The 17,400-nt window shown below is 43.0% G+C and overlaps 1 protein-coding gene across 1 annotated transcript in view; it reads right to left on the bottom strand.

Annotated features, from left to right (window-relative positions):
* Positions 1-3,474: 3,474 nt before the first annotated feature.
* Positions 3,475-17,400, bottom strand: part of LOC141497509 (kelch-like protein 13) — a 37,681-nt gene continuing 23,755 nt past the window's right edge. Inside the window, exons 4-6 of the mRNA XM_074200162.1 lie at positions 16,561-17,356; positions 9,185-9,298; positions 3,475-5,107 (exon numbers count right to left, since the gene is read on the bottom strand). Coding sequence (XP_074056263.1) covers positions 4,620-5,107; positions 9,185-9,298; positions 16,561-17,356 — 1,398 coding nt within the window. The 3' untranslated portion in view covers positions 3,475-4,619. The remainder of the gene's footprint in view (positions 5,108-9,184; positions 9,299-16,560; positions 17,357-17,400) is intronic.

Genomic DNA, 17,400 nt, shown 5'->3' with positions numbered 1-17,400 from the left:
CACTTCTCTAACCTCTAACTTCCTTCCCTATTAAAAGGGAATGATACCTCCACACTCCCTACCTCACAGGGCTGCTGGGAGAACCATACCAGCAAATGAACTCGTTCTCATCTTCAGGAAGGAAATTTCTAACAAAGAGGCAAGGGAAGGGTTCCTCTTCACTGAGAGGTGGTACCATCCACTGCTTTTATTTTCCTGTTGTTTTTTCAGATCAAACGTCTTGGCATGAGTTGAGCACAAGTGGGATTGGTTAACTGGATAAACTGACCACTAGAGCCTAAACGTGCAGAAACCAGAATAGTTATCTGCAATTAATCTCAAGTCCAGTTCCCTTTTGTCTTATTATACAGTGAATGTATTCCAGTTTCATTTCCAGTGTCAGCTTTATACAGTGATCAAGGGTGGGCAAGGCAAGATGGTTTAGTGGGAAAAGAGCTAAATTTTAACTTAGAAGACTAAGATTTGGATCCAGCTTCAAATATTCAGTATCTGTGTGATGCCAGAAGTTCCCTTCAACTTTTGCAAGCCTTAGTTCCTTCTTCTGTAGAAAGGAGACACCATTACTTCTTCAAAGATTTGTGTTTTAGAAATGTGCTTTTGTCAAAAGATATGCAAAGACAATTTACAAATGAGTAAACCCAAGCAATCCAGTCATATGAAAAACTGCTCCAAATCATTACTTATTAGAGAAATGGAAATTAAAGCATCTCTGAGGTACTACCTCACACCTCTCAGACTGCCCAATATGACCAGAAAGGACAATGATAATTGTTGGAAGGAATGTGGGAAATCTGGGACACTATTATATTGTTGGAGCTGTGAACTCATCTAACCTCTCTGGAGAGCAGTTTGTAATTATGCCCAAAGGGCAATAAAATGTGCATGCCCTTTGATCCAGCAATACAACTACTGGCTCTATACCCTGAAGAGATGATGAAAAAAAATTTAAAAAATCACTTGTACAAAAATATTCATAGCAGTCCTGTTTGTGGTGTCAAAGAATTGGAAATCCAGTAAATTTCCTTCAATTGGGGAATGGCTTAGCAAACTGTGGTCTATGTATGTGATGGAACACTATGGTTCTATTAGAAACCAGGACAGATGGGAATTCAGGGAGGCCTGGAGGGATTTGCATGAACTGATGCTGAGCGAGATGAGCAGAACCAGAAAAACAGTGTACACCCTAACAGCAACATGGGGGTGATGATCAACATTGATGGACTCACTCATTTCACCAGTGCAACAATCAGGGACAATTTGGGGCTCTCTGCAATGGGGAATAACATCTGTATCCAGAGAAAGAATTGTGGGGTTTGAACGAAGACCAAGGACTATTACCTTTAATTTGTGGGGGGAACCCTGTTATCTTACTATGTAATTCTGCTGTCTCTTATACTTTATGATTTTTCTCTCATCACATTCAACTAAGATCAATATATACCATGGAAATAATGTAAAGACTAACAGACTGCCTTCTGTAATGGGTAGGGGGGGAGGGAAGGAAGATAGGGGGAAAATTGTAAAACTCAAAATAAATAAAAGAAAAAAAAATGTGCTTTGGAAATGGGGGGTTTATTATTATAACCTGGCTTTGTGCCAAGAGCCAGCCCAGCTAAGGTCTGAGCTCATCCCCAGATGACTTCAAGGGGTTGACATGGGAGGCCATGGCAATTCCCCAAGACCTCGTCATTGCAAGCTTCATCAATGGAGAGAGGTTTTCCAGTGACCACATCTTGGCTAACGGTTCTCATTCTTCCAGTAATGCATTGGCATGGCCCAACTTCCTGAAGACTAACAGCCTGCCCAGATTCTTCCTGTGCTCCCTGTTGGATAAGGTGACAAACCTATCCAAAGGGTTTCAAGTGGAAGTCTGCAGCTGCCTGGACATCTAGATGTAGAAAAGCCAAAACCGAGTAAGATTATATGCAGAGGGCCAATATTTCTAGCACCAATCTTTCCAACCTGGGGCCCAGGTTGCTTCCTCTTCCGGGAAAAAAAGCTCATGAAGGAAATGAGGCACATAAGCCTTTGCAATGAAAAAGGGTGTTGCATTTTGGAATGAAACCCAATGATCCACATTTACTCTGTGGAACAAGCTATCCTACACTATTAATGAGGAAATTCTCTTAGTAATTCCCCAAGAAGGATTACACACAGCAACATTTTTCAAGTACTCCTTGAAGTTAAGGATCATTTTCATAATATGGGCTTCTCTTTCCAGATCACACACACAACTGGAGGAAGGAAAGAGACCAACTGTTCTGCAATCTTTTCCCAACCCTGATCGTTCTATAACCTGGACCAAGGAGGGAGGAATATTCTAGACCAATGGCATTCTAACTCAATCAAATCAAAATAGATTCTCCAGCTGCCTTTCAGCAACTTCAGTTTGGCAAGCAGGAATTCATTGTCAATCAGTTTGACCAGAATGATGGATGATTTAACTTCTAAGAAAATCCCTGGCTTTCTCCCAGATGATATAACTGTTCAATAATAGCACCTGTAGGTAAAACATTAATTGAATTACAGAGATGTTAACAGCTTATTTTTAGCAACATACACTCTGAGTACAGGCATGTTAAAGGGAAATTCTTGAATGCTCCGACTGGGACTGTCCCTATGAGTAAATCTGCCCCTTTTCCAACAAGGCTGTCTATTAGTTAGGTATACAAAGAACTACATCTTGTGTCCTCCAAGCTAATAGGGCAAGTTAGGTGAGCTAAGGGACTCCAAGCACTGCCCAGGGGGCAACTAGGTCAGCCTCCCCATCAGTCTTTCCAATGTCTCTTCCCCAACAAGCTCACTCTTGTGTTTCTACTACTTTGCTCCAGTGCGAGGCCACCTGACTTCTGCATCGCCAAGAGTCCCCTTCCAAAGGGACTGTGATGCTCTAAATTGGCTCAGAATCACTCCAGGACTAATCCGACCAAACCATTCACTGCAATAGTATCTGTACTGAGAACCACTGGGCCGGTCATCTTGTCCATCCCCTTCCTAATGGAAAGGAATGTAGTTAAAATGGCTACATCCTTGGTTTTGCAAAATCACTCCAACTTTTTAGATCTGGATGAGGTGAAGATGTTTCTGATGTCTAAATTTACTCTTCCTGTTGCTTGGGTGCTCTTTTGTGGGACTGGAGAATAGTTCATCTGTCAAATGTTCACCCTACACAGTCACATAGTGGCATGTATTCTGGATCCTTCTTAAAAGTACACTAGGCCTCCTTTTCTTTGCCTGAATGAATATCCCAATATGCCCTCCCCAAGATGACCTCTAAGTAACTTGAGATTCTACCACCATTCTCTGTGCCCTACAATCTCTCTCTCTCTCTCTCTCTCTCTCTCTCTCTCTCTCTCTCTCTCTCACACACACACACACACACACACACACACACACACACACTCTCTCTCTCTCTCTCTCTCTCTCTCTCATACTGCAATAATGCTGCCTGGGAAGTAATGATGTGCCTCAGACCACAATGACATTAAAAGATTTATTGAACAAAAGATAAAACATGAAGTCTGAGTTCACAGAGAAAAAGCAGCTCTCTTGCTCAAAACGTATCTTGTGCTAAATAACCTTTTAACAGTGACTGTGGAAAGGACATGGAATATATAAAGTTACATCAACAATCAAGGAGAACAAGGAGAATCTATGGGGACCAAAGGGACAATAAGGCCAGGGGAAATGGATCTGCCCAAGATGAAGATTCTTCCAGCACTTATCCCCTGAAATTTATTATGGCTGGACTATGGGCTTGGGATTACCAATTGGTAAAAATGGAAATTGTAACTTAAAAGAATATTTTTAAAACATTCATATTTATTTGAAATACTATTCAATTTTTAAAACGTAGAATGTCTTGTGTTGATATGAAAAAAGGTGGGCACTGATGCTTGCAATGGCAGCCTAGAGCCCCGTCTTGGGGATGAGGCCATATGAATTTCTGGAAGTGTATTTTTTCAAGCAATTTTCCAGTCTGTCTAAGCAACATTTTGTGGTTGGAATATACTCCACCCAGTCAGGTGGCCTGAGCAAGAGAGCGAGAGCAAAAGCATGAGAGAGAGAGAGAGAGAGAGAGAGAGAGAGAGAGAGAGAGAGAGAGAAATATGGATGGCCACAGTACTTTGCAAACAGAAGGAGGCAGCTCATCCAAATGATCTCCCTTGCAATCAAAAAACCAGAAGCAAACATCTTTCAATCTTAAAGCACAAAAGATGCGGTTACACATGAGAGACAACATCCCACTATCAAGGGGACAGGCTGGGCTTAGCTGATCCCATACTTCCCAGTTACCCCACTGATGTACGAAGGAGGGATCCACAGAAGCAAAACAGTTGAAATACAAGATCTTGCTTTTTCATTGGTTCAACATTTGGCTCTGATGAATACATGTGTTCAGGTTGCTTTTGTTAACCACAGATAAAACATTCTACGATAAACAAACATCACGAATAACATCAACGCTGGTTGTTTGCCAGTCAGAGGACCAAGTGCTGGAGGAAAGCCCTAACATATACTACTTAAGAACAAGAGCAACAAAAAGAAGAAGAGCAGCCCCGACCCCAGTCCTAGCCCCAGAGAGGACAATGGCCATCTGCAAGCCTGCAGTGTGGCTTTTAAGGGGCTGACAGAGGGGACTCTCGAGAAGGAGACACTGTGGTGTCTTCGGGAGGAAAAACAGTGAGGGTGCAAGCTCGAATACCACCCAGAGATTCAGGGAGGTCAAAAACTTTGTGCCACTCATCCTTTTCTGGATCATATTTCTGAACTATCTCTACCATACAGCGGTTGTTCCAGGAGTACCCACCCACCACATAGATTTTATTTTCAAACACAGCAACCCCAACATCACTCTGCCCTCTTAACATAGCAGCAATTGGAGTCCACTGATCAAGGGCTGGCGAGTAGTATTCACAGCTGAGAACATCATCATAATCACTGGTTCCTCTAAAGTGGTTTCCACCAATCACGTAGAGCTTGTCTCCAACGGTACACATGCAGTGCAGGCCTCTGACTGTGGTCATGGGAGCTTTCTGAGTCCACTTGTCTGTGTCGGGGTCAAAGCACATGAGCTCTTTTTGGAAAGTGTCATGAGTTATTCCTCCTGAAGAGTGAAAAAAAGAGGAATTGAGTGTGCAGGTTGCACTTAGTGTGTGAACACTCACATTCAGTGCAGAAGGTGCTCGGAAGGAAGCATCAGCATCATTGTATCCATCAATCAGACTGAGAGACAGGAGAGGTGTCTTACCCAGGGGCACACAACTAGTAAACAGTTGAGGAAGGATATGGCTCCAAAGTTAATCATCTTTCTGCTAGCCCAAACTGCCTACACCACCCTGATATAAATTTAGGTCAAACATGCTTGCTGCAGAGACCAAACTGTGCTCTGGTTTGAAAGGTGGCCCAATCTACAAATGGAAGAAATTAGCATTTCATCTTGTAAAAAAAGAAACCCAACCATGTACCTCTTTTCTCCACTTCCTTGACATAGCAGTTTCCAATCGTCCCGGCAAAGGGAATTGAGTTGCTTAGAAACTGATCTGTAGCCAAAGAGTGGAGGCCAGCGACAAAGAGCTTTTGACCTTCTCCTCCTCTGAGCATCATCTGCAATGCCAACGCTAGACTAGCTCCTTACCCTTGGCTGATTTCATGAGCGGTCCAATGAGAGTGGGCAGCATCTGCTCCACCCTACCCCCTAATGCTCAGGAGTAAGGAAGACCAAATCAATTCACAAACTAGGGGAAATGACTCTGAACAATCTCTACATATGGCGCCAGTGGGGAAACTCTGATAATGCCAGATGCTCAAAGTACTGACGTAGGCCACAAAAAGCCAAAAAACAAAAAGTAGATGCTGCTAGTGTGTCAAGAAGGAGGCTGTGACCTTGGTTATTTGGGTGCAGAAGAGAATCTGCTCTTTCCAACTACAAAAGGAGTTTTGACAATGCTCACTTGCCTGCCTCAGATTTGAAACAGAATCATTAATAGAATGTGATCGATCCTGGGGATGTCTAAACATGGACAATTCTGAAGAAAGCACATGAACGTACATGGGAAAGAAAACCTCAATTAACCTGACTCCAACTACCAAGAATCCTGTTTGGATATTATTCGTTTGGCATAGACTTTGGGCCCTCAATGCTCACTAGACTAAATGGCATTAGTGATTTCAAATATGTACTCTTATGCCTTTAGTTGTGGAGAACATAGAAGCGGCCAGCACAGGGGGTTGAGGGAGTTCAACTCACTACAGCTCACTTTCTGATTACTCCAAAAGAGCTGCTGTTTTCATTGACCTTGAGTACCCATCCTGTGGGTAGGGCCCTAGAGAGCTGCACCTAGGGATGGAAAGTCTTAGAGGGGGGTTAATAATTCTTTTTATAGATCTATCTAATTGATATACTCAATCAAGATCATGCCCAGAATGCACCTGGCCCCATGAATCATTCCTTTTTGCTTCCCTGTACTTCACTGGCAGAAGAGGCCAAGTGCCAACAAAGCAAACCACCATCAGTAATTCCACAGCCATAGACTTGCTGCCAGAGCCTCACAGGAACAGCAAAGACTTATACCACATTACGGTCAAATGTCGAGGCCTTTTCCAGCAATCTGTGATGTACAGTATGGCGATTCAGAGGTCCTGCAAGACTACCAGGCAACCAAGAACTTCTGCGTGGTTCATGGGCATAACGCAGATTCTGCTTTGCCCTCGAACCTTCATGTCCCCAAGCACTGCTAGCCACTGAGGTTTTCCTACACTGTGCTTTCTGCAGCCTGGGGACAACTCCATGGTGTTCCATCGGAATTAGGGGTGATCCAGTTGGAGCCAACACACAGATATCATTCATGTCTGTTTAGAGAAAGCCACAGAAATTTTTCACATTCATTCATTATCTCAAATTACAGAGAAACTCCTGGGGAAGAGAAAGCACTGTCCTGACAGATTTCCCATTTCACTTAGACAACTCTGCCCTGAATACAAGGCCAAATGGGGCCAAGACATGTTATGGATAATGGACACATCCAGAGGCTAAGAAGCATGCCTCTGATCAGGCCAACACAGCTCTATCACAAAGACACACCAGCCCAAGGCCTGGCAGATGTCTCAAAGAAGCATTTTGCAGGAGGTGGTGGCAGGAAGGGTATCTCAGTGCCACTATTCTGCCATATGCTCCTCATCCATCCCCCCTACCTAAAACATAGCCCAATCAATTTTCTGAAAAAAAAAACCCTCAACTCCCAAATCACCCACTCAAATACCATCCAACAAGCCCACACCAGGTGGCAGAAAAGCACAGCTGGGCTGTGTATGGATGGCTCCCTCTTCTTTCTCCTATAGAATTCCCTTGCCAATCTAATCCAGAGACCATGTCTGCTTTTAGAGTGCAGGAAAGGGGTGGTATTGATCCATGCCTTATTCCTAACCAATTACTAATGATGTACTAATTGTGACAAAATTCTACAAAGATTAAAACAACCTGAGGTCCTAGTTCAATGAGCTCATGCTGATGGAGTTGAAGCATTTGAAACTCTCAGAGACATAGCCATTTGGGGCTAAATGTGAACTGAACATGTCCAGTGGGGGATTTCTCAGTGGGCCCACCATACCCTGTTCTCTTCTTCAAGTGCACTCATAGATACTAACTACTTACCTGCCTTGCCTGACTCTAATGATACAACTAATTGCAGCTCATCCAAAGAGTTATCAATGGGGATCATCTCCTGATCTGGCTGACAACAGCCCTTAGCAAGGGGAAGAAAAGCTGGTTGATCGAAGCATCGGAACCCACTGCCACTAAAGTCTGGGCCTCAGAGGTCCCAACTGGGATCTTCAACCCCTCAGAATGGAGAGAAAAGAGTCCTCTAAAAGGGTTCAGAAGAGTGGTTTGGGTATCTAACACAATGCTTCTCAAACAAATGAAGGGAGAACAAGTTATTACCAGTATAGGAAGTGCCCCAGTGAGGCCTGGGCAGAGGGCTGTTTGTAAGAGGTCAATAGGGACAAAATAATTTGGGGGCCCCTATTAAGTCATTTTCTCAAGCATCAATAGTTGGTCCCCAGGCTGGAGAAAGGGACTAGCCAGCAAGGGGACAGCCAGACAACAACTGAGTCAAGAAAGGTCCAGCTCTCTTTGACCTCACAGCAAAAGTCAAAGTTCCCCAAGACAACCCAAAGAACACAGGATTTGGAACTAGAAGGAAGCTCAGCAAATATCTAAGCCAAAGGTATAAATCTTGCCATAGGAGTGAACCAGATTCCAATGTAATTGGGAAATGGCTAAACAAAATACAGAAAAATGGAATACAACCGAGTTAATGGGAACTTGTGGTTTTCTAAGTCAATATGCTTTAAGAGTTAATGTTTAATAATCTCGATCTAAGACAACTCCCTTGTTTTAGAACTGCAAGGGTAGCAAGTGGCTTGGGATCTCCAAGAAGGGAAGTAGCAGAGGTATGATTTGAGGTCAGGACTTCTGCATACCTCAGTGCTTCTTCCAAAGCACTGGAACCTGTCAGGCCATTAAGACACCTGGCCATTCACCATTCCCTGCAGATCTTTCCTTTTCTCAAAGTTTAGTTCTCTCCCTTTTCCCTTTTTTCCCTTCCCAGTCCACTTACTCAGCAGTCTTAATGCCTCAATAAGATCCTCACAAAATGCCAACACTCTCCCCTGGTAGAGAGTATTTGAAATGGAATCGAAATAGTCCAATTTCATTGACTAGCAGGGAAAATCCCTACTAGCAGCCTCTGATTATCAATGGCAGAAATGTTGCCAACAAATTTTATTTCCAAATCCTAACTAGGCTCCTTCCCTTACAGACTCGAATCCTCATTGACACAATAAGAGTGTAGTTTGCTGCCATTTCAGTAGGGATCTAATCATTCCATGTGGGAGAGGATGCTGTCCATTTTTTGGTGGGCAGTAGTGAGCTGGGGAATGGAGAATTTGAAAACTTGAAGTTTCTTTTTATGACATAAAACAGTTTGCTTCCAGTGTTCACAAATCCTAAGCAAGTATATTCAAAATTAAAGATAAAAATACCTCTCCAAAGCAGATACATTATTGTTGACTTCTCCATTATCACATATAAGCATGGAGAATGGAGAGGTGGTGGTCTAATTTTCTTCAGAGCCTTAAGACTGTGTGATTCTCACTTATGGATAAGTAGAATTTACTTTACCTGAAATATACATCATCCCTCCATACACAGTACCAGCATGGCCATAGTGAGGCTCATTCATCTTCGCCACATAGGTCCATTCATTCATCCTTGGGTTGTAACACTCCACTGTGGCTGGTGTGAGAAGAATACAAGATCATTTTAAAACCTCAACTCATATAATCAAGTCATTTCTTACAAGAATAATAGTTGGCTGCTCTCTCTCTCTCTCTCTCTCTCTCTCTCTCTCTCTCTCACACACACACTCTCATACACACACACACACACACACACACTCACACACACACACCAGAAACACACTGACTATGCATGAGAGGTCCCTTGAAAAGGATCTTATGATAATGCCAAATATCACATGAATAATTTAGATCGACTCATTGAAGTTGGGAGAGTCCTTGGAGATCATCTAGTCCCCTAGGCCAAACTCCTCATTTCCAGCTGAGTCCCAGAGAGATTAAGTGATTTTCTCGTGTCCTAGAGCTAGTTCACACAAGTGTTGGACTGGGAAGAGAGTTCTCATCATTCTCTCTCTATTTGGTACTCTATTTTAACAGCCAATACATAACATGGAAGGCAAAATTTATTCATTTAATAATCTTACATGCCTCTGTCATGTCTTGTCACTTACTTGGTATAAAAATGTATTGACAGGTGTGGGGGAGGGCCCTTAAAAATCATCAGGATTAAAAAGGACTTCTCTATTCCTCTTACTTAGACAGCCTCTACCTAAGCAAGTATTAAAGGCTAAGCAATACCAAACAGGCTTTCAAGGTGGCCAGGATGAACTTCAAAAGCCTACTGGATCAGTTCAAATGCAAATTACAAAAAGGACACCAGGGACATATGGAACTCAAGTGTTTGCCTATGGGCATCGAGAAAAAAGTCACTGACCCTACCTTTGGAATCAATTGGATACTTGTGACTTGAAGATGATTAGAGGCAAAATTTGAAAGACCAAAGTCAAGGGCAGGATGAGACTAGTACATTTTCTCTCACAATAAGGAACTTCACTTGAACACAAAATGTTTCAGAGAACTGACCAGAAACTCATTAAAAAACCTTCAAGCCAGGCAAGGCAGGATGAGCAACTCTAAAGGAGAGATGGGCAGGGCACCATTCTGACCCAAAGCAAGACCTCACTTGCATATAAAGCAGGGAGGAGGTAAGATCACAGCCACTTGGGACCCAAAACTCAGGTAACAAAAGACTTCTATGTCTGGATGGCAGAGGCCTGGCACCCTCTTGTCTTGTGCCTTATAGGCACACATGCTGATATCCCTCTCCTTTTCAGATTGTACATGTTAAGAAACCTTACAGTCCAGGGAACATTGAGAATCAAGTTATATTATTACCCTTTGGATCTCTGGCACAGACACTTAATGGCCTCGTTGGCATATCGCTTGCCACACTGTTGCGTTGGGCTCAACTACCCCTACTGGCTTCCTTATTCTTTGTTAAGAGTTTTGAAATCTTTGTCCAGATGATCACAGATCATCATACACACACATCATGACACCATATATTGGAACCTTATAGGAATTTTCTAGAAAGTAGAATTTTTGGCCTCCCCACCCACAATTTAATGGTTGAGAGAAGAGAGTTAATCAACCCAATCTTATATCAAAAGACCTCATTCTAAGGTGGACCAAAGTATTACCAGGGCCCCAGACTGACACCCAGAGCAGCATCAGCTGAGACTGCATCGGTGACTTGCAAAACGCCTCCGAGTCCACAACTCAACTGGCTTGGCCCGGCCCGGCCCGGCCCGGCCCAGCCCAGCCCAGCCTACCCCATCCAGTCCTCCAACCCTTGCTGCTTCACTAAATTGCAGCATTTTGTACCCATCTGTCCAAGAATAGAAAGTAGTTCCATGGCCAAGGCCAAGTACAAACTGCCATCTCCCTGAAGACCGCATAGTGAATGTTATCATCAATAACTGTTTCTTCTGTCTATCTCCCAAGTGTCTGACTTTGGGCTGTCCAATAAACACAAATGCCACTGAGTTATAGGAGGACAGACTTAGAGCTAGAACGGCCCTTTGAGGCCTAAGTCCAGGCATTTAATTTTACAGAAGAGAAAACTGAGGCCCAGAGAAATACAGTGACTTGCCTACGCAGAGTCACACAGCTGATAAATAGGTGAGGCAAGATTTGAACACAAGTCTTATGGACTCCAAGACCAGTTGTCTGTGCACTGCATTCTCTCCGCTTACTACACTTACAGAAGGAGGGCCCAGTATATTGATGACTACACGGCATCAGCGAAATTAATGGGATGGATTTGTACAAGTGAAAAAGGCAGTTTGATAAGAAAGACCAGCCCCAAATGAAGAAGATAGAAAGGGAAGTCCCAAATCATCTCTCACCTATCCTCTTCCAGAAGTCTGGTTCTATCTTGAACTCTGTGATTTCTAAGAGGAAAAATTCCACATTTTTGTAATCTATACTGGTATGGAAACAAGCCCTTCCTTATATCCAATCTATAGTAATCTTACTACAACAGAGATGCTTTTCTTCTTATTTGATTTGCAGCAGGAATGGAGACTCAGTACCTCTCCTATCACCATGGCAATATCATTATGAACATCTTATTAATAAACAGAAAGAAAGAGGATGTCCTTGTGAGAGAGATGAATCTCAAGTCTGGAAAGCTGAGTTCACTCTGTCTCTTCATGTCTCTCTCTGAAAGTTCTCTTCTAATCCATTTACATATCAGCAATACCAAGAATGCCATGCCACCATTGGGACTGAGTCACCATTAGGACAAGTGTTATTGTTTTGGTCAGGGATTCTTCTGATAAGGTTTCTGGCCTGCATCTGCAAAGTGGCTAATTGACCTTTTGTTCAGCTTTACATGAAAAATTTAGGGGGTGAATCTTCTTCCAATGATCCAGCATCCTCTGTTATTTTTTTCTGAATCCTCTTCATTCATTTCACTTCCAATGGCTTTCTCAACACCAGATTCCCTTGATGAATGAAGGACCTATTAAACTCCAGAGAGTCACGCACCTGATTCAAGACTTGTCTGGTATACTACTTACCCATCAGCCTGATGGGAGAGCTCCTGGTGCCAGCATCAAGACTAGGGGAGAAGGAGTGGAAGGGCGACTGCCAAGCACACATAAGAGAGCAGGCATAATGTGATTGCTCCAGATTAGTCTTTTGAGTGCTAGCATGATAATGGAGCACTGCACACCCACCTACAAGAGCCAGAGGGGGCAATCGACATAGGTGATCCAACAATGATATGTTTGCAGACTGGCAAGGGAAAGGGTTGTTTCCAGTATGACTCATTTACCTAGCCCCTTCAAGTGAATAGGGCTTCCATGGGGGAAGGGGGGTGAGATGTCAAGGACTGCCTACCCTAAAGGACTCTAAGCGAGCTGAAAGCCAAGACCCTGGAACAAAGGGGTGGCAAGAAGGTTGATGGGAGGTGGGGGGGTAAGGGGCTCTTAGAAGAGTTTTCAATTCAATCCAACTAACATTTATTAAGCTCCACTCTGTACAAAGTCCAGTATGAAAGCAAACTGGGATCCCCATCCAGAGTCTGGCCTCATTTGCCTTCAGCACCACAAGCTGCACTATTTTGGGGTCAGAGGGAAAAATAAAAAGGTGGACAAGGGAACCACAGAGGCATTTTTATGTCATGGAATGGATGGGTCTCTCTCAAATGCTGCTTACAGGGTAGGGGGTGAGGGGCATCTGAGGGTCTTCTACTTCCCAATAGGCCAAATTAGTCTTCCGGATGATGGAGACTCCAGCTAGTCATTAGCAAAATTTTAAACTCATTGGGCATTATGTAACTCAGGCCAGAGGAAGAAGATGAAAATGCTGGTGACTGGCCAAGTAAACATGTCAGGTCAGGTTTATATGACTGGAAGGTCATGGGCATGTTTGCGTACATGAAAAAATAGTGAGCTGAGTGTTTAGAAAGTTTGCCTGCTTGTGTCTGGTGGTATCTTGTGGATAATGGATGCTATTTTCTGTATTTAGCTCTAAACTTGTCCACGTGAAAAGATGGAATTAGAAAAGAACGACAAGGTGCTGACATGAGTCACACAGAACAAACAAAACCCATCTGCCTGTATCTTCTGGAGGAAATAAGGGCTGATTTTCACTACCTAATTAAATTAGTTTGATATATACTTCATTGTGGATCTAATAGTTGTTCTGGAGAAAGGAAGAGTATCAACAATTTCACCTAAGGAAAGATTAATCAATCCAATTCCACAACTATTTCTCAAGAGTCTACTCTAGCCAGTGGCAGGAGAACTGGGGCACAAGGTCTAACAGAGAACAGATAAATGGATTTGCTCACTAGAGCTAGTGTCCCAATAATGCCTAAATTTCCAATTGGCCCTAATGGTCTAATTGGCCCTTTAGGATCTCATTCTGCTAGCAAAGCTGAAGGCTCAATGCATGGAGTCTCAAATGAAAGGTGAGTAAAAAACCCAAAAGAGGGCACACTCAAATGGAGCTCCAACAACAGAGATGAGGGGAAGAGTTCTAGCTTGTGGGAATCCCCAGTGTGATTTCTGGAGCACTCACAGAGCTTGGCCCTGGCTGGGTCATGAGGTTCAAGACTGAGCCTCTGACCTTTGAAGCCGATTGAGACTCTTGGCCAGCCAGCTCAACATCTCCAAACACAACCTATTTAAAAGAACACCCTCTGGGAAAAGGAGAGCACAGGGCTTGGGTGCCATAATCCAGTTCAGGAACAACTCACAAATGAGCCAAACTCTTCTAAAGGCCTGGGGGGGGGGGCGGCTTCCAATGCTCTCAAGCACCCAGAGACCATCTGAACACAAAAGATACTTTTTCTTCAGGTAACTCAGCTAAAGCACATCAATTTGTAATGAGGTCAATTTAGGTCAGACATGAGAAGAAGCTTCTTAACAGAATTATCTCATAGCAGAGAAGACTGCATCAGAGGGGGGGACTGTGCTCCTTCTCTTCATTGAAGGCCTTCATGATGCAGCTAGAAGACTGCCCATTTGTTGGGGATATAAAAGAAGGGAATTCTGGGACAATCTTCAGCTGGATGAGGAGATGTAATAGGTTCCTCCAAACCCCAAAATTCTGCTTACACACATGTGTATCTGTCTGCTGGGAATAAGATTAATTTGGAATCTAGCTTATATACATCTGAGAATGGTAATAGGAGATGGTATAAAATGGAGAGTTGGAGGGAAAACCTGGGGTCAGATCTGACCCTAACACTAACTAGTTGGGTGACCACAGAAAACAACCCACTTGACATCCCTAAACCCCAGCTTCCTCAGTTCTAAAATAGGGATATATTAAAACCCATCATACTGACTTCAGAGGGTTGTAATGGTGTTAAACAAGCTAAGGTATGTAAAGTGCTTTGGTTATAAAGGTTATAAAAAGCTATTTGTGTCTCAACTATCATTCTGATTCAAAATAACACGCTCATGGTCTATACTTGGCGTGTGAGACTGGGGGAAAGAATTAATGATGGCTTTTTGAATTCTTCAGGAGAAGATCAAAGTTCTGAAGCCATACAAAGTCCATATACCTTATATAGATATAAAATATTACATCGAAGTAATATTAACAAACCCTAAATTAGGATATGTATTCATGTGATGCCTTCTGAGGAACATGGCTTTCCTTGCAGAAGCACCATTGCTATTCTCACAGAATCTTATTGATGCCTTTGCTGCATTGAACTGGTTGAGGTATCCAGCTTCCATCTTGCTTTTAGAGATAGGGAGGGACTCAAGGAGCAATTAAAAGGACTCCACCAAAGGAATTACTAACTCAGTGAAGTCCCTGAATTTGCTCTAAAGGAGGATTGTCTCTGTACAGATTGGGTTTGAGGAGGGAGCACTGGCACTCTTACAAGTGGGCTTTCACCAAAGAAAATGATGTCGATTTCAAAGGGTTTTAGAGAGGACATCCAAGGGAGAAGGAGGCTAGGGAATGGGAGTCAGCACTTATGGCAAAAATATTCCTTCTCACCTAAAGAGGTGTGCCCATTAACACACTTCCCTTATGAAATTAATTAAGATAATACAAAAGAAAAAAGATACTCCTCAGCCTCCATGTACACAGGCATGTTTTTTTTTTCCTAACGTGGCAGTGGCAACGAGACATGCTGGGCCATGTGTTCCATGCCCAGGGCCCTTTTCAAACAAAGGCATTTGTGAAGCAGGAGGACAGGGCTCAGACCACAAACTGGGATAGGAGGATAGTTTCTCTGCTATCTGGCCAGGCTCACTGGACAGAGACTAGGCACATCAAGTTGACCTCATTAGTACAATATTCCAACACAGTTCACTGATTAAATGCTTGAGATAAAACCAATATTTCTTCATCTACACTCATTAATGACTACTGGGATTTCTCATCCTACATTCTCAACTCCTTGCTGACTACCAGCTGCTGTCTCCAGCCATATATTGGCATATATTCTTCCTGTATATTTTTTTTACTCCTGTCATTGACCCTGTTTCTTTCCTTTGACCTTTGTTTCTTTAAAAAAGGCCAGCATATCAATAATTAAGTGTTTTATGGGGTCAGGCTTTGGAGTTTACCAAACAGGAACTGCAGTCTTCCTGATTCCCTTTTTGTGAAGACTTCTTACTCCAATTTGATTTAGAATAAGAAAATTATACCTTATATAGTTAATTACAGGCAGCCAAAGCACCAATACATTAAACTGTTATCTTAAGTAATCATGGCTCAGGAAGAAAAAAAAGTAAGCAACATAATCAAGTACAGTGCACAAGGACAGCTTAGAGCAAGAAGACCAATTTTGGTTTTCATCAAGAGAAAATGTTCTTTATTCACTGTGCAGATTGACTGAACTGTTCAGAAGGCTGTGAATTACATAAAGTAAATCATGGAACATGGCAAATGTCTTCGATTTCATCTATTTAGGAGCTTATCTTTATCTTATTGCAATGTTACCAAAAGGTAACAAAGACTATCTAGGAGGGAAAATAGCTATCAATCTTCTACTAGAGGAATTTACCTGTTCAAAAAACATTTAGTAAGTAGCAAGGTGGGGATGGGGTACAAAACATGAAAACTGAGGTACTGGTCAAATTTCACACCAATTGAAATTGCATGAAATGACTCCGCCATTCAAGTTGTCTCTACCTCATGAGAGACAAATAAACTCATATGGAATCTAGTGATTGATTCCATGTCTGAAATGGAGCCAAGGGATCAAAATAACACCCCAGTAAAGTAGAGATACTACTACTTCTGGCTGCTTCTCAAAGGGAAAAATTTCCTACAATGAAACTCTAGTTCCATGCTTTGGCTTCTCATTTCGGAAAGACAGTTACTTTAGAACTAGACATCAATGTCCAGGGAGACCCAACTTCTTTTTCACACCTCACTTACCCAGTTCTCCTGCTGCATTGCGGCCACCCACAGCATACAGATGGCCTTTGAGGGCACTCAGGTGGAAGAAGGTACGCTTTTCATTCAGGGATGAGACTTGCATCCATTTATTGTAACGAGGATCAAATCTGAAGACAGTGTCAACTGCTGTTTTGCCTTTTGTGTCATAATTACTCTGGCCGCCAACAACATAGAGGAAATTTCCAATAACTGCGATGCCATGCTGGTATCGTGGGGCATCCATGGGGGCTAGAGATTTCCATTCGTTGGCTTTCTCATCATACATTCTTAATTCCTTGCTGACTACCAGCTGCTGTCTCAGGACTCCTCCCAAGGTAACCAGGTGAGTACTGTCAGAGCGGATGGCGGTCCTCTCTGACTGCATCACGGGCTGCATGAAGGGCATCATTTGGTAGTTGCTGGCTTCGAGAAGCAAATTCACACAAGTATTGTCCGTTCTCATAAAGTCCACAGTTTGCACGTAATTAATGAGATCTTGTGGTGTCATCAGGGGGAAGCGAATATTCTTCATTAGCTTCGAAGCGAACTCCATTCGCAGGTCGTCATAGCGAAGCCAGCGACAGGCGGCCTTGAAGAGATCGAGCTCACTGCAGTGCTTAAGGCTATTACTGGAAAGCACAAAGGCCAGCCGTTCAAAGGGGAGCTTAACAAATTCCCCACTGTTCAGGATGGCAGGGAAGTTCTTCAAGATGAAGTTGTTCACATATTTGTCCACTTCGGTGAGATTGTAGGTGTTGGCGATGCGCCCCACTTCAACACAGTTGTCTAAAGAGACCTGTTCAGGAAAGACAAAAGGGACCATGATGCTTTGGGTCTGAG

Source organism: Macrotis lagotis, chromosome X (assembly GCF_037893015.1).
Source record: "Macrotis lagotis isolate mMagLag1 chromosome X, bilby.v1.9.chrom.fasta, whole genome shotgun sequence".
NCBI lineage: Eukaryota > Metazoa > Chordata > Mammalia > Peramelemorphia > Peramelidae > Macrotis > Macrotis lagotis.
The sequence above is the reverse complement of the archived record's forward strand: the minus strand, read 5'-3'. Positions and strand labels throughout refer to the sequence as shown.